Source organism: Chaetomium tenue (assembly GCF_020726465.1).
Source record: "Chaetomium tenue strain MPI-SDFR-AT-0079 chromosome Unknown F5144scaffold_3, whole genome shotgun sequence".
NCBI classification, from domain to species: Eukaryota; Fungi; Ascomycota; class Sordariomycetes; order Sordariales; family Chaetomiaceae; genus Chaetomium; species Chaetomium tenue.
Genome location: NW_027117331.1, coordinates 2,268,883 through 2,292,144, shown reverse-complemented (window position 1 = coordinate 2,292,144; position 23,262 = coordinate 2,268,883). Strand labels below are relative to the sequence as shown.

Here is a 23,262-nt window from a genome sequence, read left to right as displayed (position 1 = left end):
GCCCCCTCTCTAGGGAATGAATAGCGATGCGAAATAACAATCTTGGAAGCAAGCACTACAGGCAAATCCCCGATGCAGACCTATGATGACCTAGCGCGAGGATTACTCCTCGTCGGACTCCTCCTCGGCCTCCTGGAGCCACTTGATGAAAGGCTCGGCGGCCTTGCGGACCTTCTTGGAGGTGGGCAGGTCGACGTACTTCTTGGAAGCCTTGGATCCCCACTTGGTGGCGACCTCCTCGGAGATGAGGTCGTGGTGGTAGTAGAGCTGCAGGATCTTGACGACCTTCTCGTACACATCGGGGTGCTCCTCGCTGAGGGTGCCAATAAGACGCTCAGTGCCGCCAAGGAGGGCCTTCTCGTGACGCTCAGAGGTGATGATCTGGACAATGGTTAGATTACAATACTGTGTGTGCACATCAAGTGGGGAGAACATACCCTCTTCAGCATGGGGGCGCGCTTGCCGATCTGGGCGCAGATGTTCTCGTCGAAGACGGTCTGCACAAGCACGAGAACGGTGCGGTGCTTGGTCTCGATGCCCAGCTCCTTCGCCTTGACATAAATGTCGATGTCGTCAACGTTAGCAACGCCGCCCTTAGTCTCGGCCTCTTCCATGATCCAGGTGCCTAGCTGGTCGTAGACGGTGTTTCCACCGCCCTCGCCCTCCTCATCCTCGTCGTCGCCGTTCAGAACGAGCTTCTGCTTGAACTCGCCGGGGAGCTGTTGTTGGCGTGCCTTGACCGCCTCCTCGCTCATGTCCACAGCCCAGTCATCGTCCTTGATCTCGACCTGCTTGTTCTCGAGGACGTGAGCCTCGGACTTGATCTTGCGGGTCAAGGCGTCGTCGTCACTTTCGATGCCCTTGTCGTCGGCCAACGGCGAGGCCTGGTCCGAGTTATCGTCGCCTCCAGAACCGCTCCCCTCGGCCTTGCCATTCTGCTTAGCCTTGCGGGCGGCACGGCGCTCAGCCTTGTCCTTCTTGGTCTTCTTGGGGACGTTCTTGAGCATGAAGCCGCTGAGCTTCAAGCGCAAGTCGACCTCGGAGCGCTGGCCACAGGCCTTGCAGTCCAGCATGATGCGGCCATCCTTGATGTGGACGTCGGTCTCGGGGTTCTTGCACTTCTTGCAGAGAACGAACTTGGAAATGAACCCGTCCAGGAGCTCCTGGAGCTTGTTGGCCTCGTGGGCGCCGTTGATGATCCAACGGTCGTCAGCGGGGTCAAGGTTGGTCTGGGCGCCAAGCTCGAAGCCGAAGTACTTGATCAGGTAAGAACCCGGGCGGGCCAGGGACTGGGCGACGCTGCTCAGGTTGACAACGACGGTCTTGATTCCGTTGCCCTTGCCTTCGATCTTGGTCTGGAGACGCTCCATCTTGTAGCGATAGAAAGGGTCGCTGACATCGCGGCGGACGTTGACGAGGGAAGCCATGGTTGCGGTATTTGACGTTGGTAACGGGTGAACTTGGATCTGGTGTGTGGAGGCGTTGCGAGAGTCTATGGCACTCTAGCGGGGCAGATTATCGGCGAGGATTCCAAGGGCGAAGCGGGACTGGGCGTCAGTAAGGTGCGAGAGGAGTTGACATAGGGTAAATCTGGTGACAGTCGGTGGCGTGCATTAACGCTGAAAGACGACGGCGGCTCTGAGGTTCTTCAACCGTCGGAACTGTTGGGACTACAAGGTTTCCGAGCTATGCGAAACGGACGCAACTCGAGCGGGGGATTGTGTCGGAAGACGGTTGCCTCTTCGTGCTGATACATAAACAACGCTTTGCTGCGTATCGAAGTTGGGTGTTGTACTGCTGTCGGCTGAGCCGGGACGATGGCAGAATAGTGAAGATTTGGTGGTTGACGGTCGGTCAAAATGCAAAATTTGCTGGTGGGATGCTCGGAGTTTAGAGTGTCTGCGGAGAGCCCAGGTCGGGAGGTGGAACCGGCGGAGAGTTTCGGCTGCCCAGCGATGGACGACACGGCGGGTGATTGTAGAGTACTGAGGCGGTTGATGTTTTTAGGAATCGCTTCGGGAAGTCCAAAGACGATGATTTTGGAAATGGTTGGCTTTTTTTTAAGAATTGCGGAGATGTGGTTTGTGAGAAGAAAGTTTTCAGGGCGCAGAAAGAGAAAACGTTTTGAGAAAAGCAGGCCAGATTCGGTGGAGAAAGAGAATCAGGAACACAGGTGGTCCAGGCCTGAGGCAACCGCGCTAAGAACGGTGCTTCGTTGCCCCATCCCCGCCCAGGTTGAAGAGCCTGATCGGGTGGAGCTGGAAGTTGCTGGAAGTCGCCCCCACGACTCCGCCCGGCCTTTGTGACTCGGCCCCTCGGCTCCTGCGAGTCTGCGCAGTTATTGGGGGCAGAGCCCGGGCACTCGACCATGCACCAGTCCGATGCAAGCAAACCCTTCTTTGATTTTTGATTTATTTTTAAAAGCCGTTCGATATTAAATTTCAACTGCATTTGGCAAGGACAATGGATGGTCACTAACAACCTAGCCTAACGAAACGAGATGCCACCAACCCCTTGTGCGGGTTAACGGCCCTGCAGCCATGTGCCACCGTGGGTGGATTCAAAGATCCCCAACTTGCATTCGAAACGCAACGGGCCACGACGCCTAGCTCGCCCGAGTGGATTGTGAGGGATCCACGTGCCAGGGCTTCTGGGACACTGGATCACGGGGCACTGCCTGGCTGTTTCTATTTAGTAGTTATATCCAACATGGTTTATCCAAGTCTCGTCAGGCCTTGCCCAACTCCTTCGCTATCGTACTGATCAGCGCCCGTTTGCCTAGACACATCTTCTGGTTGGACGAGGTGCTTGACTCGGGTTTCGCTGGGGCGGCAACGGCAAAAGCGGCCAGTCCGGCGCTCCCGCGGGGGGGTATTGTGGCACCCAAGCACACCAGACGTTGTCTCGGGTACAACGCCTAGGATATGTATGTATGTACAGTACTTTGTGCTCTGCGCGCCCGCCAGCTTGCTGGCATGTCCTACTTTTCACTCATGGCCTCCAACGGATCAAACCTCAGCAGGCACCTCTGTCCCGCCGGGCGCGACGAGATCAGCTGATCCGACATCTCCATGTGGGCGGCCGTCATGCTCGCGTCCGGGAGCGTGGTAAACCTGGAGTAGACGGCCTGGAGCAGCAGCTTCATCTCAGCCAGTGCCAGGCTGCGCCACACGGGGGGATGTCAGCAAATCGCTCACTTCTTCTCATTGTCGCACGATAACACCACCAGGAAGGAGGAGTTGTGTAAGGCACAGGCAGACAGGGATGCAACCAAACAACCAAACAAAAAAAAACGTACTGCTTGCCAACACAGCCCCGCCCACCATTGGCGAAGGCGAAGAAAAGCCGCTTCCGCTCGGCGTCGCCCTTGGGCTCCAGCCACCGCTCGGGCCGGAATGCGTCGGGCTCCGGGAACACTTCCCCGTCCATCCTCTGCACCGAGTAGGCCTGGCAGCTAACCGTCGTCCCCTGCGGCAGGAAGAACCCGTCGATCGTCCGCCCGCCGCCGGGAACGTACCGCGGGAGGGACATGGGGATGGGCGGGAAGCAGCGCAGGCCTTCCAGGACCACGGCGTCGAGGTAGGGCAGGCGGTCGAAGCTCGCTCCCCGGTGGGCGAGGAGCTCGCGCTGCAGTGCTCGTTGGTAGGGCATGGACGCCGGCTGGGAGAGCTCCCACATCAGGAAGCAGAGGGCGTCGCCCGTGGTGTCGATGCCGGCGGCCATGTGGTCGAGGCACTCGGCGGCGATGGCCAGGGCGTCGAGGCGGTAGGTGGGCCCCTGCAGCCGGTTGAGCAGCGTGAAGGGCGCCGTGTCGGTCAGCGCACACGTGTCAAGCACGAAGGAGTCGGCCAGTGGCGTCTCGCGGGGTTTGGCGAACAGGTAGAGCACTTTGCCGAGGATCTTGTGCGCCGTTGGCCAGTAGAATTGGAATAGTCGATCTGGGGCTTGTTAATGGTAGACTCCATAGATTGGGGTGTGGTCTGACGTGCTCTGAAGGCTGTCGTCGAAGGTTACTTCGCGCATGATCTCCTCGTCCTTGCTGCTTAGGAGCGAGTCTGTCCCGTTGGGATGGAAGAGGTGGTGAGTGACGCAGTCAAAAGCGTATGAGTGAAGGCCTGGAGTGTGAACTTAGTTAGTGTCGATCCTCGTTCGCCGATTGTAGGGGACACATACTGATCTAGGACATATATTAGCATAATCTCAAAAAATACACAACTGAAGAGAACACACATAGAGATCAAGGCTGCCGCCAACAGATTGGAAACACTTCTTGACGAAGTTGCCAGCGCGATCAGCAATCCCGTCAAGGGACTGCGGCCGGACGACATTGGTGTTGGCGTAGCGGTCTGCAAGGATGCGTTTCCTCTTTGCGTGCTGATAAGGTCAGATATTGGAAACCACCATACGATGGTTTGGAAGGGCCTCACATCGTCCTTGTTCAGGGTAGTGAACATAGTCCTATACACAGTCTCAGTACCCATTCTTTAGTGGCTTCACCCCCTTGGCCGGACATCATACCGTCTCCCGTAGACCTTGAACATATCATAAAACTCGGTCTTATCGTAGCCACTCCCGCCAGAGCAGTAAATTTCCTTGACTGCCGCGGCCGAGGCAAAGACAACTTCGTTCGGAGCAATACGGACCGTGGGTCCATACTTCAGGTGTAAGTGATGCACATAGCGAGTCCTATTTGTCCTGAACTCGTGCCACTTCAAAACTAGGGTAGTGAACTTGGCGTGCCATGGTCCTGGGATTTTGTTTAGTGGCGATGTGAGACGTTGCCGGAGGGAGTGGGCGGCGAGGAGGAAGACGACGAGGGCTATGAGGAGCGGGGAGAGCATGTTGGTGAGATGATTGCCTATCTAAGTGGCATGGTGAAGTGAAATGCTTCTCTTTGTGAAGTTTGGAGTTCACCGGGCTTGGCCGAGCGGTGTCATGGGAGCCACAGGACACAGGGATGGGGCTGGAGTTGGCTAGTACGTACGGAGGGGTAACCGGCGTGCACGGGCCCGTAATGCCGGTATCCTCCCGTATCGGTGCCGGATGCCCGGGGGGTTAGCCAGGGGGTTGGATGCGACATGCCGAGGGGTAGTTGTTTCTATGATAGGCGTTTAAGAGGGGCGTAACAAGGTTCTGATATTTGGTCTTTGCACAACGTAAATATCTAATACCGAAGCTTCAACGACTTTGTTGAACCTCTGTCGTTTCGACTGCCCCCTTGACACTCTACCCCTCCCGCGAGTCCAATATCTTAACCCTGGGCAAATACCGAGCCCTTATTTTGCCTGCGGCGGGTACTTCTTGCCATCCTTCTCGACCTTGGGTTCACAAATGCACCACTGGTCCTCGGGAACGTTTGCGAAAACAGACGCGAGGTGACTGCCGCAGCCGAACCAGGCCTGCTTGTCTGTATTGACCGTCAGTTTTAGGCAATGTTCGTGACAAACATTCGGTTGGCCTTACTGCAGGTTTGACAGACGGTACCCATGCACATGGTGTAGGTATTGGAGTTGAAGTCGGGATTGGGGTTGGTATTGGAGTTGGATTGATAAAGTTGGGTTGAGGGAGTGGTGAGAAGGGTCTGGTTGTTGTTGCTACCCGTCACTTTCCGCTAGGCTAGACATCTGATAATATATGTACTCGAGCTTTCCGTCTCCGTACTGCCCCGTTAGTCATGGGGCAAAAGGGTCGCCGACTCGTGAGATTGTCGCAAAGACCCCACCGTCACAATCGCCGACTGTGGCGGGGTTTGGCGGGGTCTATGTTCCCCATGCCGTATCTTTCAGCTGCCGGTATTGTCACGTCGTAAGCATAATACCGACCTGTTCCCCGATGTCCGAGACCCGCGACATCCGGCCGACAACAACCTACAACCCAACTTCCAGCTCAAAGCCCAGCCAGGAACCGGGCCACCCGATCCGCGAGCCACTCCTGTCCGGCGTCGTTGTCCACACGGTGATTCGCGCCTGGAATAAGCCCGCTGAGCTCGCTGGCAATGCCGGGCTTGCAGAAGCTTTTCCATTTCTTGACAAGTCCCATGACGTCAATCTCGGCGGGCACCCATTCGTCCTTCTCTGAAGGCACAATGAGAACAGGCTGCTCCAGCTTGCCCCAGATCTCCGCTAGTCTGTTGTCGGGCAGGTCCGACGAGAAGTAATCATCGTCGCCTCTAGGTAGAGATTATTAGTCCCTGTTGTCGAAACTGCGTAGTAGCTGCGTAAGAGAAGGGATAGAAAAGAGAAGGAAAAGAAAACACAATATAGAACTCACCCAACCCCCGCCAGCGAAGCCCACCTATACGCCGTAACGGGCCCATCCCTCCACCCCTTCGGCATTACCTCCCGATCCATGACCACATCCCCCTTCCCCTCCCTCACCAACCTCCCCGCCACCTCCAACGACCCCTTCACCTCCCCCCCATCCTCCCCCATCCCAATCGCCTCCCGATCCGACACCGGCCCCTGCAAAATCAACCCATCCACCCCCACCTCCTCCCACCCCTCCCCCCCATCCCCAGCCCTCAACGCACCCACATACACCAAACAATCCTGACACCCTGTACTATGCCCCATCAGCACCACCCGCCCTCTCCCCTGCATCGGCCCGCGCAGGTAGCGCACCAGCCCCGCCAGCTCGCGCGCGTCCTGCGCGAGCGAGGCGGTTCCAAACCCCGCAAAGGCGCTGCTCAGCCGCGCCTCGAACACGGCGTAGCGTTCGGTGTCGGGCAGGGTGGGCGTGGTGAGGAGGTGCGCGGCGAGATGGCGCGGGTAGGGGATGGTGTGGGGCCCGTCGCCGAGGCCGCCGATGAAGATGAGGGCGTTTGGAGGTTGGGTTTGGTTTGGGGGGTTGGGGGAGGGGAGGTGTTCGTAGGTTTGGACGAGGCGGTTGGGGGTGGTGGCGGAGGGGTAGTGGTGGACTTGGACGGGGTAGGAGGGAGGGGTGGTGGTGGTGGTGGACATTTTGGGATGTGTAAGGGGCGAGTGGGTTTTGATAGTGTGACGAAAATGTCGGGTTGTGCTTTGTGTTTGGGAAGGGAAACTGAGTTTGAACGTTGTGAGGAGACGAGGTTGATACATGTAGCTTCCTTGGCCATCAAGGTGCGTAGGTGAGATGAAGACTGACGATTGGAACTGCGGGGTCAGGGGCGGGCATACTGCTTGGTGTGTTGATCTGCATGGCGCAAGTCAAGTTCGACGACACACAAAAAATCTATAGGACACAAACCTCTGAAAGGATAGTCTAGTCATCCATCTCATGTGTGAGCCTCAGAGTGATTTGCGTAGATAGCTTACACAGTCTAAATTTGTATCTCGGGACCTCGCCCTTCTATTGCCGGCTTTCCCCTCGGAATATGCTGTTAGTTGAAAAGATTGGAGAGCAGAACTGACCGACAAAATCTAAACCGCACAAACAATATCAGGCTGAGCGTCCAGATGTCTGAATAGTAACCCAAAAAAGCGAGCAGCGTCTTCAGCTTCATGTAACAATCACATCAATCCATCCCCACACCAGTAAACCACATCGCCGTCCAGAATGAATACAATCCAACATCGCCTACCGGCCGATTTCTATGTTTGCTTTGTACCGTACTGTATAACAATGCACGCCAGAGCGCATCATGCAACTACAACAACAACACCCCCCGCCCTTCCACCACATCTACACCCCCCACCCCACCCCAACCTCACCACATTACCATCATCTAACCAACCACCCCCCTCACCTCCCACAGCCTACCCAAGTGAAGATTACAGGTCTATAACAACCCCCCCACTCCCACCCCCACCCCAACAAACAAACACCTCACCTCACCTCCCCCTCCCACCAGCCCCCACACCCGCAGCCCCCTCCTCCGCCGCCAAATCCCTCTCCACCATCTCAATCGCCCCCAGACTCGGAAACCGCTTCTGGAAATCCCGCACATAGTCATCCTTCTCCGCGGCCGTCATCCTCAGCAGCGCCGACCCCTGCCCGCCGGGCAGATCCACCGCCAGCAGCGCCTCAGAACCACCAATCCCACCACCACCACCGCCACCACTACTCCCCGCAGCAGCAGTAGCATTGGTGGAAGAGGGACCCCTGAGCTTAGGTGATGAAAGGCCCCGCGCGTTGGCCGATAGGTCCGGCATGAGCGGGGTCATTTTGGTGGGGGACGGCGGGCGTCCGCCTGGTAAGGGCTTGTTGAGGTGCGTGGGTTTCGGCGGGGCCGGCGGGCGGTTGCTGCCGGTGGTGGTGGAGGCCATTGTGCGGCCGGTGGCGGAGGGCTCGACGCCTACCGCTGCCGACGGGCGTTGCGGTTGCGGTGGCTGCCCGCCCCCGCCCGTGGGCTTCCGCGGGACGGCTGGTTTGTTGTGGCCGCCTTCGCTGGGCTGGTTGGGGTTGGGGTTGGGAGGGACGGCGGCGGCGTCGGAGTAGTGGCCATAGCCCTGGGCGGTGCGCGGGACGGTGGTGGAGGCGCGGTTGCTCTCATCGATGAGGCTTTGGACCTTATTCTGGATGGAGGCGACGCGCGAGACGCCGCCGATGCTCTTGGGCGGGGGCACGGGTGGACCGCCGCCACCGGCGCCTCCGGTCCGCTGGCCCACGCGCTGTCGGTACTCGGCTTGCGCGGCGGCCACGCGTGCTTCCTCCTGTGCGAGCATGCGCGCCTCCTGCTCGCGGCGCATTTCGGGCGTCATGTCTTCCCATTCCGGGGACTGGCCGTCGTCGCTGCGGCCATCGACGGCCTCGGATCCGGCGATGGGCGTGAGAGTGTGGCGGTCGTGGTGTTCGAGGTCTTTGAGTGGAGACGGTGTGCGCGGTTGGGGTGGGCCGGTCGTGTTGGCCTCGAAGCGCTTGAAGGCGTCGCCGAACTTGCCGGCGAGGATGTTTTTGGTGCCGGCGCCGAGCGACGAGAGGCTGCCCCGCTTGGGGTGTTGCTTGGAGAACTTGTCCTTCTTCGGATCCCAGTCCTCCATCGCGCGGAGGAAGTCCACGTTGGATTCGATGTTTGTCTCTTCGTCCGGGCTTGGCGGCTGGCTCCTCTCTAATGAGAGCCTTGGAGAGGGCAGAGCAGGAGACTTGGATCTTGTTTCCTGTTCCCGCAGAAACTCTAGGTTGGATTCTAGGTGTGTGCTGACGGGTCTTGGCCTCACAGTGAGTCGCGACCCCGGCCTGGCCGGATCCAGTTGCTCCAGGTTCGGCCTCCCGCCTTCTAGTGACGGTCTCGACGACGAGGGGTGGCGTGCGTGCGTTTGTTGGGCAACCACGCCCTGGAACGAAGGCGTTCGAGAACCCATTGCTTCGCCAGGGGGCGGTGGGTTTTGGTTAGTCAGAGCCGGCCGAGGGACGCTGGCCGCTCGGTGACGATCACTGGGCGGGAATCGCTGGATTTGGAACGGCGCAACTTGTTCTAGGGACGGGGACGTCATAGTCCCTATTGACACCATGGCCGGCTTGGGAGGCTGGGGTGGTGTTTGTGAGAGAGCTTGGAGTTCAGGGGTGTTCGAGATGATGGTTGATGCACGGCTGACTTCGCGCGGTTTTGAGGGAGCGGTGGCTGATTTAAGGGGCGGGGACATGACCGACGGGTTTGGCCTGCTAATATCCACAGATTGCCTCGGGCTTGGTGCGGCGGGTGCGGAAGAGGGAGGGGGCTTCACCTGGAACGCCTCATCTGCCAATCTTTCAGCAACTCGCTGGGACAGGTCCTTTGGCTGCAGTGGGGAGTTGGTCAAGCCGTCATCAAACTCGAACTTCTGCCCCTTGCCATGAAGCAGAGAGAATTGGTCGAGGGTTGGGAACTTGCTGGACAGCTCGTCGCCCTTCACCGCGGTCCTGGAGTCAAGGGCAGCGAAGGGGTCGCCGTCGGTCACCTTGCCGGGAGACGGACTGGGCCGGTTCGGCTGCGGCGACTGGGCAACAGGCACCCTTCCCCGTCGCATGCGCTCAACTTCGGGAACCACCGGTTGATGGTGGGTGGGCTGTGGGGAGAAGACAGCGCCAACAGCCGGCGGTGACTTGGCCCCATGGGGGTCGGGCAGAGGTTGGTCGCGCTGGTGGGCGTCTGCTTGCGATTTGCTCGAGTAAATCTGTTTGGGCATGAATAAGTGATAAGCGCGAACAAAAGGCGACCTCTATTGCTCACATCCTTGACCGGTGGCTCTCGGTTTTGCATTGCGCAAGCCTCACGGAGCACCTGATAAATATTGGGTCTGACCTGCGGGTTCTCGCGCAGCATCCAGGCTGCTTATCATCAGCACTCCGCGGCACGCGAACGGTGTCTTCCAGCCTTACCAATGAGCCCCTTAAGCCTGTCCGAAAAGGCAGGATGGCTGGGGAACCGATAGCTCGCATTGAGAATGGCAAGTTGTCCCTGCTCCTCAAACGGCGTGGTGTAGTAGCAAAGCTTGTAGAGCAAGACGCCGAGCGCCCAGATGTCGGACTTCTCGTCAATGGGCTGCTTCCTGTAGACATCGACCATCTCCGGACTCCGGTATTGCATGGTCGTGTGTTTCTGCACGTCCTCGTCCATGGCGCGACACTCGGCGGTGGTGGTGGGCGCGGCGCGCGGGGGGGCTGCCGATCCGAAATCGCAGAGCTTGAACTTGCGGGCGGACCCGACCATGGTGATGAGCACGTTTTCGACTTTCAGATCGCGGTGTAGGAGTGCCGGGCGCAGGTAATGCATGCAGGCGACGCCCTCGGCAACATCGGCGAAGATGTTGAGGATCTCAGGCTCGGTCAGGCGGTGCTGCAGACGCGTGTTCATGAAGTCGATCAGCCCACCGCCGTTGCAGTATTCCATGAGCAGGAAGACCTCGTAGCCGCCGCCGCGCAGCTCCGAGGCGTGCGAGTCGATGTAGGTGACAATGGCGCGGTGGCCCTTGAGGCGCTTCATGGTTTCGACCTCGGTGCGCATCCCCCGCAGCGAGTCCTTGTCTGGGACCGCCACCCGCTTCAAGACGGCCTGGTCAGTCCCGTTGATGGGTGTCGGCATCTTGACCAGGTACACGTGTGCAAACCCGCCCTCGGATAGGTATTTCTGGATAACCACGCGGTGGCTTCCAACTTGTATCTTGGTTCCGGGCGAAAAGGTACCGGCCGGGACACCAGCAGCCACCGGCGCGGGGGCGGCGTGGGCCGCCCCGTAGTTTGCGGGCGCCGCATGGCCGTACGACGCCATTTGTGGCTTCGTTTCTCGCTCTCTCACGCGGTAGGAGGATTCTCGAGGTTAGGGGCGTCGGTAGAGGGGTCGATTCGCGGGCGCAAGGGACGGGAGACGAGATACGGCGGTGGGAGTGGGAGGAGAGAAGCTCGGTACTTAGGACAGAGTCGGGGAGCGAGCTCAGGTCATCGAGGAGAGCGTCGTCGTGCGGTATTCGTTTACGATACAGGATTCATGGCCGCGGTCCTCGCCGGTCCGAGCAAAGAAGCACAAATTAGACTGTGGAGGAGAGCGGGATGACGAAGAACGAGTCCCTACCAAGAGGCTGAGTTTCGAGGTTGAATGTCCATGCCAGGTACCGACAATGCACCCACCGCCGCCGACACCCTGCGTTGGCCAAGTGGGGCCAGCTGGCATTTGGGCTTGGCGGGTGACCTCTGTGGGCCAGGGAGGGGTCAAAAGATTGCAGTAAACGTCAACTTTCAGGCACCAAAGCATGCCGAAAACTGCTGCCAAAGGGTGCCTGTTGAACCCTCGGTTTGCGATCAAGCATGGTTGGGCGTGTCCCTGATCTCAACCACCTTTCACATGTGACGCAACCTGCAACCAACCAAATCAATGCCAAAACCTGCCATCAACTAACTGGAATCAGAACACCAAGTGTTGGTTCGAAAAAGGGGCTTGTGACTCTCCACAGTGTGGGAGTACTCGAGATTGACTAATTTGGCCTTTATTAGAGGCCGCGTTTCAACATGCACTTACGAGAGCATCGATATGTTCAGGACATATCCAAGCATCTTGATCAACATCACCTCCCCAACAGCCCCTGAAAGAACAGGTTTCATCCTCACTGAGGACACGTTTCCGCTCACTGGTGGGCAGGAATCTTGCTCCTCTAGTCTTTAAATCCGGGTTACGAACACGTAGACCGGAAGGTAGAGTCAGGTTCGCGCAAGTTGATTCTTCATACGAGGTGAAGAAGAAGGGGGTGGTGTGTGTTCATTTCTCCCTCGGCAACTTTTATCCTAGGGCCATTCTCGTCAGGAAAGGGAAATATAAATGCCCGGATATACCGTCCTTCATGTTGTAGCTGACGATGAGTGGAAGAGAACGGGACAACTTTTCGGTTCCGTCTTATTTTCAATATCGTGTCCGCCCTGTATTTAAAAGATGGAGAGCCCGCCGCTCCTCGTCCGTCACAAGTCTTTGCCCGGATCACGGAACACCGAAGTTCTACTAACTCCAGTATCAAGCAATAACAAGCCTAGGGAAAACGGAAACAAGGTAGGTCCTGCAGTGCTATGAAACAAGCGTAGTTTAATTTACCCTTGCACGACCACCTACACAATCGATGTTAGCTACACCGCAACCCGCACCGTTCCCATTCCCTCCATGCTCGCAAACCGGAACTCAAACCCCTCCACAACGGGTGCCTCCCTAGTCTGAGCCATCCCGCGCTCATACAACGCCAACCAAACGGCATCTGCATTGATAGTCTCCAGCGCCTCCCTCAACTCAGGGTACTGCGGCAGCACATCCACGGCCAGCCCAAGGATATCATCAAACATGTCATCCTCGACCCTCACAAACGCCACAACCGCCGTCAGCAACCCCAACACGGCCTCCCACACCTGTGATGCTTGCGCAAACCTCCCCAGCGCGCCCCCAGACGGCCCCGAACTCTCCACCATCCTAGTCCCATCCCCAGCCGCGCCCTCCCTCGCGGGGACTATTATCCCCTCCTTCTTCCCACCCATACCTCCACCTCCCATCAACAGCCCCGACCCACCACTACCCCCCCTTTTCACTCCCCCTCTCCCTCTCTTCCCCCCCTCAACCCTCCCCTTAACCCCCCCAACCCACCCCCTCAACCCACCCCCCCCCTCCCACCACTCCCCCCTCCACCTCCCCCCCAAAAAATCCCCCGCCGCCCTACACAACGCCGCCAGCGCACCACACGCCGCGACACACACATACGGCTCCGGATCGCGCAGGCGCGCGAGCACCACGGGCCAGACGGCGTGCACCAGCGGCAGGAAGGCGGTCTCGTCGGGGCCGAGGGCCGGGGCGACGGTGGTGATGAGGTGGAGGAGGGAGAGGCGGAGGGTGGGGGTGGGGGAGGTCAGGTGGTGTTGGGTGAGGGTGAGGATTTGGGTGAGGAGGGTGTAGGTTGGTGTGGGGGGGTTGGTGGGGGGGTCGGGGTCGGGGGCGGGGGCGGATTCGTCTTCGTTGTCGTCGGGGTCGGGGTTGGCTAGTTTGTTGAGGAGGGCGGTGGCTTCGTCTTCTTGGGGGTTGGTTGTGAATTTGGCGTCTTTAGGGGGCCCCCAGGGGCGTTTTGGGTGCATGGGGAGGGTGGTGGTAGTTTCTTCTAGGCCTTCTTTAGCTGACCGTGCGGCGCGGTCGAGGCGGGCCGTGAGGGTGTCGAGAATGCCCGGGACGCCTAGGGTTCGAGGGGGCCGCTTTCGATGGTCGATGGCTTTGGTGTTGGCGTCTTCGAGGAGGAGCATGTCAGATTTGACGCCCTGGGTTACTACCTCGGTGAGGACGGAGAATAGGCTCTCGACGAACACGGGGTAACCGTGGTAGTTGTCGAGGGCTGCAAAGATTGCTGCAACGACGTCGTCCAGGAAAGGAATTAGTCTCGGCCCAGTCAGCCGGACCACCATGGTGAGGACTTTTGTCGATGCAGGAGAGATATCAAACGTGTTCAGTCGTAGGGATATGGAATTCACCATGTAGTCCGCGTTGTCGACGATCAAGTCAGAGACGCTCTCGTAGCCGCACGAGGCGGCAATAATGTTCAACGTGGTGATGGCGTGCCTCCGAAGCTGCGGCACTTGCGAGCCAAGGAATGTTGTGACGGGGTAGAGCACGTCGATGAGCTCTGGCTGGAAGTCGGTCTTCAGACGGGAGGCAGCATATGCCGCTACCTCCAGCGCAATGGCTTCAAGCCGCCAGTCTGCCTCGACGGAATCCGAGTGTGCGGATAACACCGAAGCGGAGAAGTCGTAGAGCTCCTGGAAGGCCTCTTCCTGATGCCGTGATTCCCCAAGAGAGGACAGATCAAACAAATCATCAAGATCCGAGGACTGTGCGTACGTTGCCTTCAATAGCTCAAACGAGAGCCAAAACGAAGCGATCTGCTCGACACCTTGGGAGTCCCGAACATGGCCTAACATGGCCGTCGCAATCTTCACCTGCTGAACTGAGGAGCCTATCTTGGATATCAAAGAGTTGATTTCTGCTCTTGTCGTCTTCTGGCCTTCAGAGTCGAGCAGGACGGGGTTGTATGTTGCCCGCTCCTTGCCAGGCCTCACCAGTGCGGTATTTGCCGTGATGTCTGTCCCAGCATCGTCTACGATTTTAGGCTGCTTCGAACCTTTGATAAGGGTGATAATGCTATCTCGAAGGGAATCCCCCAGGGCGTCGTCCAGAGTCGACGAGTCCATTTGAAGCGTGGCCGCCAACCTGGTACCCCTGAGGATGCTCCTTATCCCCAACTGCTTAACCCGCTCATCGCTTGACTGCATGACACGGGGCAGGCCGGTGATCCAGTTGTATAGTGTTAATTTGACGCTGTCCCCGAGCTCCGCGTAAACGCTGGCAAGGTCCTGGAGACTGGTTTCGAGGCGTGATTGTGTATCTTGATCTTCCAGCATCATGGCGGTTTCCACGAACATCGACCGGCAGTCAGCGAGTGAAGCGTGGCATTCGTCGAGAAGACTGATGCACAGCCTATGAAGAGCAGATTGGACCTCTTCGGACTCGTTTGAACGAAGCTTAAGGACACCCGCCAAGGCGATCTTGACCTGATATGCAGTTGCTCTCAGCCAAGAAGCCGTCAGATCCCCTGAGGAGGTTAAGTCTTGCGGTTCCTCTGTCGTGTCGCCTTCTGGTGTACTTGACTTCTCTAGCTCCCTGAGGAGCGATCTGACTTTGATATCGCCGAGCACGGCGACGAGAACCAGTTGGAGTATCTCCAAACATTTGAGTAGTACCCGCTTTTGGGTTTGATTGGCCTGTGGTGGCGACAAGACTTTCGTAAGGGCCGATACTGTGCCGGGGATGAACTGCGCAAGGACAGCATTGTCCTTGATGGTGGCAAACACGGCCTGTAAACATTGCGCCGCCTCGAGCTGAACCAGGGACACGGAGCCCTCAGAGACCCCATCTAGCATCACCGTGAGGCTGTGACTGAGGGCCGGTACAGTTTTGCCTTTCGCTGCTGACTCGGCTGGCGGCGCAATGTGAGCCGGTTTTGCAATGCGGACGAGGGTAGTAAGCGTGCGGAAACCTTCGACAATGGTCTCCTCAGGCATATCTCGCTTCGGCTGGTCTGGAACACCACCGACGATAAATGAGAGGAAGACCAAGAGTTGTTGGAAAAGCTGCGGCGATGCCTTTGCTTTCCAGCCATATTGGATGAGCAGCCGAAGCAGCCGGACGACAGCTTCGATGACCCGCATGGGATACCGGTCACGGTCCCGGAGGAGATGAGATAGTGGGAAGAAGACATATTCGGCGAGTTTGTCGTCCAGGATGGAAGCATCACTGTCAGCTTGAGTGGTCCAGAGGCCGATGAGCGATTCTAGCAGCTTGAGGACCTCCTTGGAGTCGACAGCTTGGCCTTTTGGGCCGAGTGCAAATCGGCTAAGAGGGATGCAGACACTTTTTAGCTACAGCAGAAGGTTAGCAACCAAAATAAACAATTAAACGAAGGGTGAGTGGTGGCATAGTGATGGGTAGTGGCATACTTGCTGGAAGAACTCGGTTCGGCGATTTGGGGGGGAATCCGTCGCCATGGTTTTGGTGAGAGCGCACCTTTCTTGCCCTTTTTAGGCAAGAGTGCGAATACGTAGGAAACATGCAGTTTCTAGATGACAACGGCGAACTTAGTTTCAACGGATGCTTTCGTGGTTTTGGTTTCATTCGTCAGGTAGGTAACAAAGGATGTCGCGTACTGTAAGTTTCAAATGCACAATGGAGGGTCTCAAGGTCGTTCTCCAGTACCTAGGTAGGTATTGTATGTATGTGCCCATGACAGACACGAAATGAAACTTACCCCAAAGCCTAATGAAGTTATTTACTCGATTTATTTATTTTTCTCGATTTAGGTACTCTGCTCGGCCTTATGTTCGTTTAATCTTTAACTTTTTTGTCCGGTGTACATACACCTAAGCACCCAGGCACCTTCACGGCCAGGCTTGGCCTCTTATAGGCAGCCCAGGCCTAGCCCAGTCCCACTTTTCACCAAGTCATCAATTCAACCCCCACGAACGTCGTCTTTATCACTCCCAGTTCTTTCTCCATTCCTCAACAACGAAAATGTCAACCACACCCTCTCCTGAACCCGCCGCGGCCGAGGCCACAGCTCCAGCCCCAGCACCCGCTCCGGCCCCCGCGGCCACAACCTCACAAGACCGCCTCGCCCGCTTCCGTGCCCTCCAAGCACGCGCGAAGGCGTCGTCCGACCAGAACCTCAAAGAGGCAACCAAGGAATCCCAACGATTAGCCACCGACCCGACACAACTCACTGCCCTCAACCGAAAGCATGCCATCGCCTCACACAAACTCCTAAAGGCCGACGTGGAGGATTCCGGGGGAGACTTCGAGCGCAAGCGGGCGTGGGATTGGACGGTGGAGGAGAGCGAGCGATGGGACAAGCGGGTGCGCAAGCAGAACGCGCACCGCGACGACACGGCGTTCAAGGATTACGGGCGCGAGAGTGAGAAGGCCTACAAGCGACAGTTGCGCAACATGGGCAACCCGGACCTGGAGCGGTACACGCGTGAAAAGATGGCCGCCATCGAGAAGGCCGCCGCCGCTGGGACCCTGGACATCGTTGAGACGGATGACGGGGAGATGATCGCCGTCGACAAGGATGGGACTTTCTTCAGCACCGCCGACTCGACCGCGTTTGCTCAACACAAGCCGGAAAAGGCAGCCGTGGATCGTCTGGTGGCCGACTTGCGCAAGGCCGAGGAGGCGTCGCTCAAGAAGAGGAAAGAGCGGATGGCCAAGAATGGCGAAGATGGAGGGGACGTCACATACATCAACGAGAAGAACAAGCAGTTCAACCAGAAGCTGGCGCGGTTCTATAACAAGTACACCGCCGAAATTAGGGAGAGCTTCGAACGGGGAACCATGGTGTAGAGGGAGATGGCACGGGTTGTTTATTTAGGGTCATGGCAGCGAACGGCGTTTGGGTTGGATTTGAATGTTGTACAGTCTACTTCCACAGGAGTGGCATATGGTGATAATACACTGATGAGCACATCCCTCCCCCTCCCTTAAAGCATCGTTTTCCTCCACGCTTTCTCCGCCAACTGCTCCAGCTGCGGCACCTCCACGGGCCCCTTGACGCTCTCATCCGCCAACGCCTCCACTACAGCATCCGCGACTGTGTCCGCCTTCAACGGCTTCATCACCATACTCCCAAGGAATCCACCCGCAGCCCCCTTAGTCAGGTCATTAAACACGGACCCCGCCGTCGCCATCGCCGCCACTCCCATCGTAACCCCCCGCGACTTGTCGTACATAAACGGCGGCCTAAAAAACACCCCCCTCATCTGGGGGAACTCCCTCTCCACCACCGCCTCAGCCTCCCTCTTCGTACTCAAATACCTTGCCGGCAGCACCGGCGCCCCCGCAGCCGCCGACACAAACCCAAACGCCCCAACCCCAGCCTTAGCCGCCTCCTTGGCCAACAAAATCGTGCTATCCCGATTCATCATCTCATACGTCAACTGCGGCGCCCCCCTTTCCCCCTCCCCTTTCCTCCCCCCCTCCTCCTTTTCAAACCTCCTAACCCTCTCCAACGGATTCGCCGGCTCATTCGCCGCCCCCGGCGCAGGGCCAAACGCCCGCCTCAGGCCGGAGAGGGGCGATTCCTGGCCCGAGATGACGCCCTTGTAGTCGGCCTCGAGCAGGATCCCGAGGCTGTGCACGACATAGTCGGCGCCGTGCAGCAGGGAGGTCCATTGTGCCGGCCGGAAGATGTCGCCGCGTTCCCAGGTCACCGAGTGCGACCAGCTGGGGGCGGCGGAGGAGGAGGTGATGGCGAGCCAGTTGGGGCGGCCGGAGCGGCTGTGTGTGGTGGGGGGGTGTGGTTAGGGAGGTGTACTTGGGGGGATGTATCTGGGTAGGGACCTACCTGACTGATGTGACGTCCCAGTTGCGGGCGACGGCTGCACGGCAGATCCGTGAGCCGAGAAAGCCGTTGCCGCCGAAGACGACGATTCGTTTTGTGGCTGACATTGCGGGGTTGTTTTATGATGCGTGTGTGCTCATGAGCTCAGTGACGCATGTGAGTTTGAGGCTTGCTTGAAGGAGGTGTTTAAGTCGTTGGTTTTGGGAGGAAAACTTCAAAATAATCCCAATTAGAGTTCCCAGAGCCCAGAATATCCTCCGGATTCACAAACGGCGTGAAACTCGAAGGCAGGCAGGGTTGTTGTTGAAGCTGGCCTTCCCTCTAAAGCTCCAGGAAGAATCTCGGGAAGCTTCGGTCATGTCATGCCATGCTTGAGCTACAAGGGTTCCAGATGCATGGGTGACACAGACCCCATTAGCGGGCCCAGAAGCGAAAAGTTGCCCCGCAATCAAGGCTGACCCGCCAGACTTTCCGTCGTGTCTCTTCCCGATTTCACGCGACCGCGGGAGTGAACAGCAGCAACCCCTCACAGACGGCACCATGGCGCCAACAACAGGAAAACGGGTCAAGGGGGTGCAGATATACCGCCCCTTCGTCTACGGCACGACGGCCAAACCATTCGACGAAAAGACCAACCCCAAACCGCCCGGCGTCCCCGATGACCACACCCACTCCTGGACCGTCTTCGTCAAAGGCATCGACGATGTCGACATCACCTACTGGCTGCGCCGCGTACAATTCAAACTCCATGAATCCATCCCCAACCACGTGCGAAGTCAGTCCTGCCCCCCCCCCCCTCCTTCCCTTCCCCCCTCCCCAACCCAACCATACTAACCCCCCTCCCCCCAACAAACAGTGATCGAAGGCGAAAAGTCCCAACCCTTCACGCTCAGCGAAACCGGCTGGGGCGAGTTCGAGATCGCCATCAAGCTCTACTACGTCGCCGAGTCCGCCGAGAAGCCCCAAACCCTCTACCACCACCTGCGACTGCACCCCTACGGACGGACCGAAGAAGAAAAAGAAACCATGCGGCTCAACGGCGGGCAGGTGATCTCGTGGGCGTACGAGGAGCAGCTGTTCAACGAGCCGTACGAGCCCTTCTACGAGATCCTCACGTCCGGGGCCATGCCCGCGTCCCATGCGGGTGGTGGGGGTGGTGGGGGGAATAAGGGGGGGTCGAAGGGCGGTGGTGGTGGGAAGAGCAAGGAGAAGGAGCAGGCGGTCAAGATGGTGCGGTCGGAGGGCGGGGTGCTGGAGAGGAGCGCGATGATTCCGCTGGCGAATCGCCCCGGTCAGCCGTTTAGTCGGGAGACGGAGCAGGTGGAGATCAAGAAGTTGCAGGAGGCGCTGGTGAAGGTGGAGGAGCTGATGACTAAGACGAAGGAGGAGGTTGCGGGGAAGGAGAAGCGGTTGAAGGAGCTCAAGGCGGAGAGCGGGAAGTAGCCTGGGGGCTCGGGTCTATCTATCCATGGTTCTTGTGGGAGGGGAGAACTGTGATTTATAGCGGCGGCGGGAATGGGGATCAAACCATCGGGCGGCGCACATATTTCGCTGATTTCGTCAAGTTGGCCGGTAGGAAGGCGTGAGGCGTTTTGATTTTTGGGTTAGATCTGGAGATTGCCTGAATTCTAGGAGTGTGGTTTGGGAAAATGCAGTTGATGACCAACACAAACATTAACGACGGCAAGAGTTAGATAGAATATTCACTCTGATTGATTCTTATCTTAGAGTTGGGAGTTTCTAAGAAGTCTCCCGTCCATAGACCTGCTATCCCAGCAGGGACTTCTTAACCGAGCCGGATCGACATCCGCCTGATAAGCCCGGTGTGTTTCGCACACGTATTCGACAGTGGTATACAGCCTGGTCGTAACGACCGTCTAACCACGACCCAAAGACAAAAGAAAAAGCGCAGCCAGTAAAGAGTTTGATGATCAACCGAGGATAGCCTTCTGGCACCCCTACGCGTTCCCACTCCAATACCGGTGGAAACCGAAATCCTTTTCCCCAACCAGGATATCTCCAGTGCCCCAAAACCAATCTCAAGGCAACCTTCCCAATTTTTTTTTTGTTGACCAACATACCCCAAACTCCTGGCAACCAATAAGACATTAACTAACGTGGTATGTCGGTCGCACGAAACGCCAGGTATGATCCCCACGCCCAAAAATAAAGTTGGAAAAGAACAAAGGAAAAGAAGGGTAACACATTAGTCACAATGATAGTAATTACCTCGCCTCATATGCAGGCGGCGGGGTGTCGTCCTGGTCGTCCCAAAAAGCGGGATTTCCATTCTTTTCGTCGTAGACGCGGCGGGCGATCTCGCCCGCCATCTTCATGATCCAGGCCTGCTCCAAGATAACGGACGACGTGTCCGACCTGGGGCGCGGTCGCCCAGTTTTGCTGTCGACAAAAGAAGGTTCCTGAGAAGGAAACCTAGCAGCCTGTTTCTCCGAGGATTGCGGGGGAGGCACCGCGGTTTTGCCAATTTCCACCGAGGGAAGAGGGGCCTCGGGGGCGTTGGGGGCCTGAGCCCTGAAGGACGGTCTCCGGGGCTGTTGCTGGGGGTCTAGCGATCTGCCAAAGTGCACTTTGTTTGACGCCAGCTCCTCGTCAGAGTCCTCTAGGATCGGATGAGACATGATAGGTTCCGACATAGGAGGTTCAATAGAGTCGGTTTCCGCCGTGTCCTCTCCATCTTCGCTATTGACTTCGGTTTCAGCCTTGCGGCGCAGATTGACTACGCGCGTTTTCTTCTTCCGGCCAGCCTTGCTGTGTCGGCCGGACCCGAGTGATAAGCCTGCGGTTGCTGAGTTGAGATGTACAAGTGAAGGGCGGGACGGGAGCGCGCCCTGGTCTTGGCTGCCGTTGTCCGAGAAGGTGTAGGTATGGGGGCTGGTGTAGGAATATGACCTGGCCAAGCTCGGCGTTGCTAGCGGCGTAGTGTTCGTCAGATCAACCTTGTCCGGCCCGGCCCAAGCCCGGAAGAGAACGTCTTTCGTTTCCGAGGTGTCCAATGACGACGTCACCTGGGAATTTGTGATATCGGACAGTCGTAGCAAGGTCTTTTGCGAGAAAAGAAGTTGCGCCTCCGGTCCCCCATCAAGGGATAATTCCGATATCGCAGCAGGATCGAGGAGGTGCCCATGCAAGTCCACGGCGTCGAGAGGCGGCGTCGCTAATGGGTTCACGCCGTGCTCGTCAGCCTCCTTCGGTTCCTCGTCCTCCTTCGCGATCTGGTCCGGACACCAAAGCTGTAGTGACAGCCGGTGGATGATGGCAGGTAGCTCATCCATGAACAAGTCCCGCAGCTTGCCCTCGATCGTCCTCTGGAGGTAGTCGCGGACGAACTGGATCGAGTCGAAGGTCGACGAGACCTTGAGGGACTCGAGGGGGTCATTGCGAAAGACTATCGTTAACCCCTTTTGTTTGGAGAAGACGAGGATGATGAACGCCGAGAGCTTGAACTCGGATAACGTGATCTGCAGGGGTATCGTGAGACTCGATGCCGCCGCTAGCGGTTGTGGGGATGTGAAGTCTGGCTTGGCCGAAAGGCATGTGTTTAGCGGATTTGCCTATGATTGTTGATATATTAGCCATGTTATCCTCTAATTGAGGTTTAGCGTTGCCTTGATCCGGGCGCGACCGCGAATCCCTGTCCGGGAATACGCGATAAATTGAGCTTTAATGCGCCAAGCATTTTGCTGGAGTTTTCCACGCCTGTTTGCTTCCAGAATCTGCAAGGGGCAAGGGGACGCGGCTGAAGTCGGGTCCTTCAGTTTATAGGGCTGGACGAGGAGCTTGGAGAGAGTGTCATGGTGAGCACTTGCCCACCACTGCGACTAGCGCAGTGACCGCGCAGCGACCAGCAGCTTTGGAGCTCTCCCTAACCTCCAATTGACCCGACCGAAGCGTCCGAGCTTGAGGGGCGGCGAAAAGCATGCACGGACATGGTGCAACTCTCAAGGATAAAGGGGCCCAAGCGCAATGCCCCTCATGGACGTCCAAGGGAATATGAATATCGGCCTACCTGAACTCTTGTCTTGAGCGTCAAGAACGCATCCCCCGAATAGCACATCTTGAATATGCCCCGGAAACGGTCCTCGGCCAGGTCGCCGATCTCGAGAATCTCCAGATCCGGCGGCACGGAGCCGAGGTTGAACTCGGTCACGATAATATCATCGACGATGATGGGGGGCTTCGGAGACTTGTTGAGTGCCGTCGTCAGGAGGTCCCGGGCGCGCTTATAGAAGCCCGCGTCAGCCGTCAGAGGCGACCAGTTGAAGTTGAAGGCCATGTTGAACTGGCTTTCGTGCTAACGATGCATCGCAGCCAAAAGTGTTGGACCCGACGAGGCCGGCTTTGCGGACGAGGGCGGTATTTTCGGGTACAATCGGGTCGATGCAATTTGTGGGGGTGCAATCGTAAAAGTCGCGAATAATTCGAAGCTGTCTCGGCGGGTGGTTGTCGGGCAATGCAAGTGTGTTATGACGATGCAGCTGGTACAGGAAATGCAGCTAGGTGCGAAATGAATGTTGTGTGTTTCGTTTCGAGGGAATTCGAGATCGGAGGAAGGGAGGGATGGATTGACGCTACCAGGTATCTGATGGTGCCGGGGAGCAGTTGGTCTTTGAGTGAAATTTTTGGCTCTTGCGGCGCATCCGAGTGGCGTGTGGGCCTTCTGACGCACGAGCTTCTCCCGGCAGTGGGTTGACCCTGGTTTGTCTCTGGTTCGCGCGTGCCTTCCCCCGGGTCAAGGGGTCTGCCAACGTTACCGTACCTGTTTTCTTAAATTACAGGTCATCATGCAAACAGACTCGGGCTGCTATGCATTCGGAACGCCCTAGGCCTTTGTGACAACTGGTCGTGTTTTAGAACCAGCCTCCCTTGCTGAAACGACCAGGGCTTCCGACTCAGTGCATATGTACAGCGTACATACTGCGGACATACGAACAAGGGCAAACAGCCC

At 57.6% G+C, this 23,262-nt stretch overlaps 10 protein-coding genes across 10 annotated transcripts; 2 read left to right on the top strand and 8 right to left on the bottom strand.

Moving 5' to 3' along the window:
- Positions 1–4: 4 nt before the first annotated feature.
- F5144DRAFT_182143 (domain found in IF2B/IF5-domain-containing protein) lies at positions 5–1,658 on the bottom strand. Its single transcript, XM_066782733.1, has 2 exons — positions 438–1,658; positions 5–381 (listed from the first exon to the last, which is right to left on the bottom strand). The coding sequence occupies exons 1-2, from the start codon at positions 1,425–1,427 to the stop codon at positions 103–105; spliced, it is 1,269 nt and encodes a 422-aa protein (XP_066644790.1). The 5' UTR covers positions 1,428–1,658; the 3' UTR covers positions 5–102.
- A 1,322-nt stretch (positions 1,659–2,980) lies between these two features.
- Positions 2,981–4,841, bottom strand: F5144DRAFT_601244 (cytochrome P450; the record flags this gene model as incomplete). The annotated part of the gene is made up of 7 exons (XM_066791133.1): positions 2,981–3,161; positions 3,299–3,900; positions 3,961–4,115; positions 4,168–4,177; positions 4,231–4,374; positions 4,428–4,458; positions 4,519–4,841. 7 exons carry the CDS (start codon positions 4,839–4,841, stop codon positions 2,981–2,983), a joined length of 1,446 nt encoding a protein of 481 aa, XP_066644789.1.
- A 435-nt stretch (positions 4,842–5,276) lies between these two features.
- Positions 5,277–5,494, bottom strand: F5144DRAFT_601243 (uncharacterized protein; the record flags this gene model as incomplete). The annotated part of the gene is made up of 2 exons (XM_066791132.1): positions 5,277–5,407; positions 5,464–5,494. 2 exons carry the CDS (start codon positions 5,492–5,494, stop codon positions 5,277–5,279), a joined length of 162 nt encoding a protein of 53 aa, XP_066644788.1.
- A 392-nt stretch (positions 5,495–5,886) lies between these two features.
- F5144DRAFT_488387 (uncharacterized protein) lies at positions 5,887–6,959 on the bottom strand (the record flags this gene model as incomplete). Its single annotated transcript, XM_066785657.1, has 2 exons — positions 5,887–6,169; positions 6,271–6,959. 2 exons carry the CDS (start codon positions 6,957–6,959, stop codon positions 5,887–5,889), a joined length of 972 nt encoding a protein of 323 aa, XP_066644787.1.
- An 849-nt stretch (positions 6,960–7,808) lies between these two features.
- Positions 7,809–11,544, bottom strand: F5144DRAFT_628536 (uncharacterized protein; the record flags this gene model as incomplete). The annotated part of the gene is made up of 3 exons (XM_066792340.1): positions 10,276–11,544; positions 10,127–10,224; positions 7,809–10,070 (listed from the first exon to the last, which is right to left on the bottom strand). The coding sequence occupies exons 1-3, from the start codon at positions 11,162–11,164 to the stop codon at positions 7,809–7,811; spliced, it is 3,249 nt and encodes a 1,082-aa protein (XP_066644786.1). The 5' UTR covers positions 11,165–11,544.
- Positions 11,545–12,405: 861 nt separating this feature from the next.
- On the bottom strand, positions 12,406–15,948 carry F5144DRAFT_645748 (armadillo-type protein; the record flags this gene model as incomplete). Its single annotated transcript, XM_066792878.1, has 2 exons — positions 12,406–15,822; positions 15,901–15,948. 2 exons carry the CDS (start codon positions 15,946–15,948, stop codon positions 12,505–12,507), a joined length of 3,366 nt encoding a protein of 1,121 aa, XP_066644785.1. The 3' UTR covers positions 12,406–12,504.
- Positions 15,949–16,335: 387 nt separating this feature from the next.
- On the top strand, positions 16,336–17,358 carry F5144DRAFT_567692 (SYF2 splicing factor-domain-containing protein). The gene has a single exon (XM_066788607.1). It carries the CDS (start codon positions 16,472–16,474, stop codon positions 17,297–17,299), a length of 828 nt encoding a protein of 275 aa, XP_066644784.1. The 5' UTR covers positions 16,336–16,471; the 3' UTR covers positions 17,300–17,358.
- A 1-nt stretch (position 17,359) lies between these two features.
- Positions 17,360–18,656, bottom strand: F5144DRAFT_628533 (uncharacterized protein). The gene is made up of 2 exons (XM_066792339.1): positions 18,300–18,656; positions 17,360–18,232 (listed from the first exon to the last, which is right to left on the bottom strand). Exons 1-2 carry the CDS (start codon positions 18,401–18,403, stop codon positions 17,437–17,439), a joined length of 900 nt encoding a protein of 299 aa, XP_066644783.1. The 5' UTR covers positions 18,404–18,656; the 3' UTR covers positions 17,360–17,436.
- Positions 18,657–18,671: 15 nt separating this feature from the next.
- On the top strand, positions 18,672–20,098 carry F5144DRAFT_182024 (yeats family-domain-containing protein). Its single transcript, XM_066782731.1, has 2 exons — positions 18,672–19,071; positions 19,153–20,098. The coding sequence occupies exons 1-2, from the start codon at positions 18,837–18,839 to the stop codon at positions 19,737–19,739; spliced, it is 822 nt and encodes a 273-aa protein (XP_066644782.1). The 5' UTR covers positions 18,672–18,836; the 3' UTR covers positions 19,740–20,098.
- A 32-nt stretch (positions 20,099–20,130) lies between these two features.
- On the bottom strand, positions 20,131–22,843 carry F5144DRAFT_182021 (mitochondrial distribution and morphology protein 34). The gene is made up of 2 exons (XM_066782730.1): positions 22,324–22,843; positions 20,131–21,868 (listed from the first exon to the last, which is right to left on the bottom strand). The coding sequence occupies exons 1-2, from the start codon at positions 22,588–22,590 to the stop codon at positions 20,522–20,524; spliced, it is 1,614 nt and encodes a 537-aa protein (XP_066644781.1). The 5' UTR covers positions 22,591–22,843; the 3' UTR covers positions 20,131–20,521.
- Between the last annotated feature and the right edge of the window lie 419 nt (positions 22,844–23,262).

What these genes read in the sequence shown, in the direction of transcription:
- F5144DRAFT_182143 (XM_066782733.1), bottom strand. Translation starts at nt 1,427, where the DNA reads ATGGCTTCCCTCGTCAACGTCCGCCGCGATGTCAGCGACCCTTTCTAT. An exon ending in GCGCCCCCATGCTGAAGAGG is followed by an intron (nt 382 to 437) that starts GTATGTTCTCCC and finishes ACCATTGTCCAG; the next exon opens with ATCATCACCTCTGAGCGTCA.
- F5144DRAFT_567692 (XM_066788607.1), top strand. Translation starts at nt 16,472, where the DNA reads ATGTCAACCACACCCTCTCCTGAACCCGCCGCGGCCGAGGCCACAGCT.
- F5144DRAFT_182021 (XM_066782730.1), bottom strand. Translation starts at nt 22,590, where the DNA reads ATGGCCTTCAACTTCAACTGGTCGCCTCTGACGGCTGACGCGGGCTTC. An exon ending in CGCTCAAGACAAGAGTTCAG is followed by an intron (nt 21,869 to 22,323) that starts GTAGGCCGATAT and finishes CAACAATCATAG; the next exon opens with GCAAATCCGCTAAACACATG.
- F5144DRAFT_182024 (XM_066782731.1), top strand. Translation starts at nt 18,837, where the DNA reads ATGGCGCCAACAACAGGAAAACGGGTCAAGGGGGTGCAGATATACCGC. An exon ending in CATCCCCAACCACGTGCGAA is followed by an intron (nt 19,072 to 19,152) that starts GTCAGTCCTGCC and finishes CCCAACAAACAG; the next exon opens with TGATCGAAGGCGAAAAGTCC.
- F5144DRAFT_628533 (XM_066792339.1), bottom strand. Translation starts at nt 18,403, where the DNA reads ATGTCAGCCACAAAACGAATCGTCGTCTTCGGCGGCAACGGCTTTCTC. An exon ending in TGGGACGTCACATCAGTCAG is followed by an intron (nt 18,233 to 18,299) that starts GTAGGTCCCTAC and finishes CACCACACACAG; the next exon opens with CCGCTCCGGCCGCCCCAACT.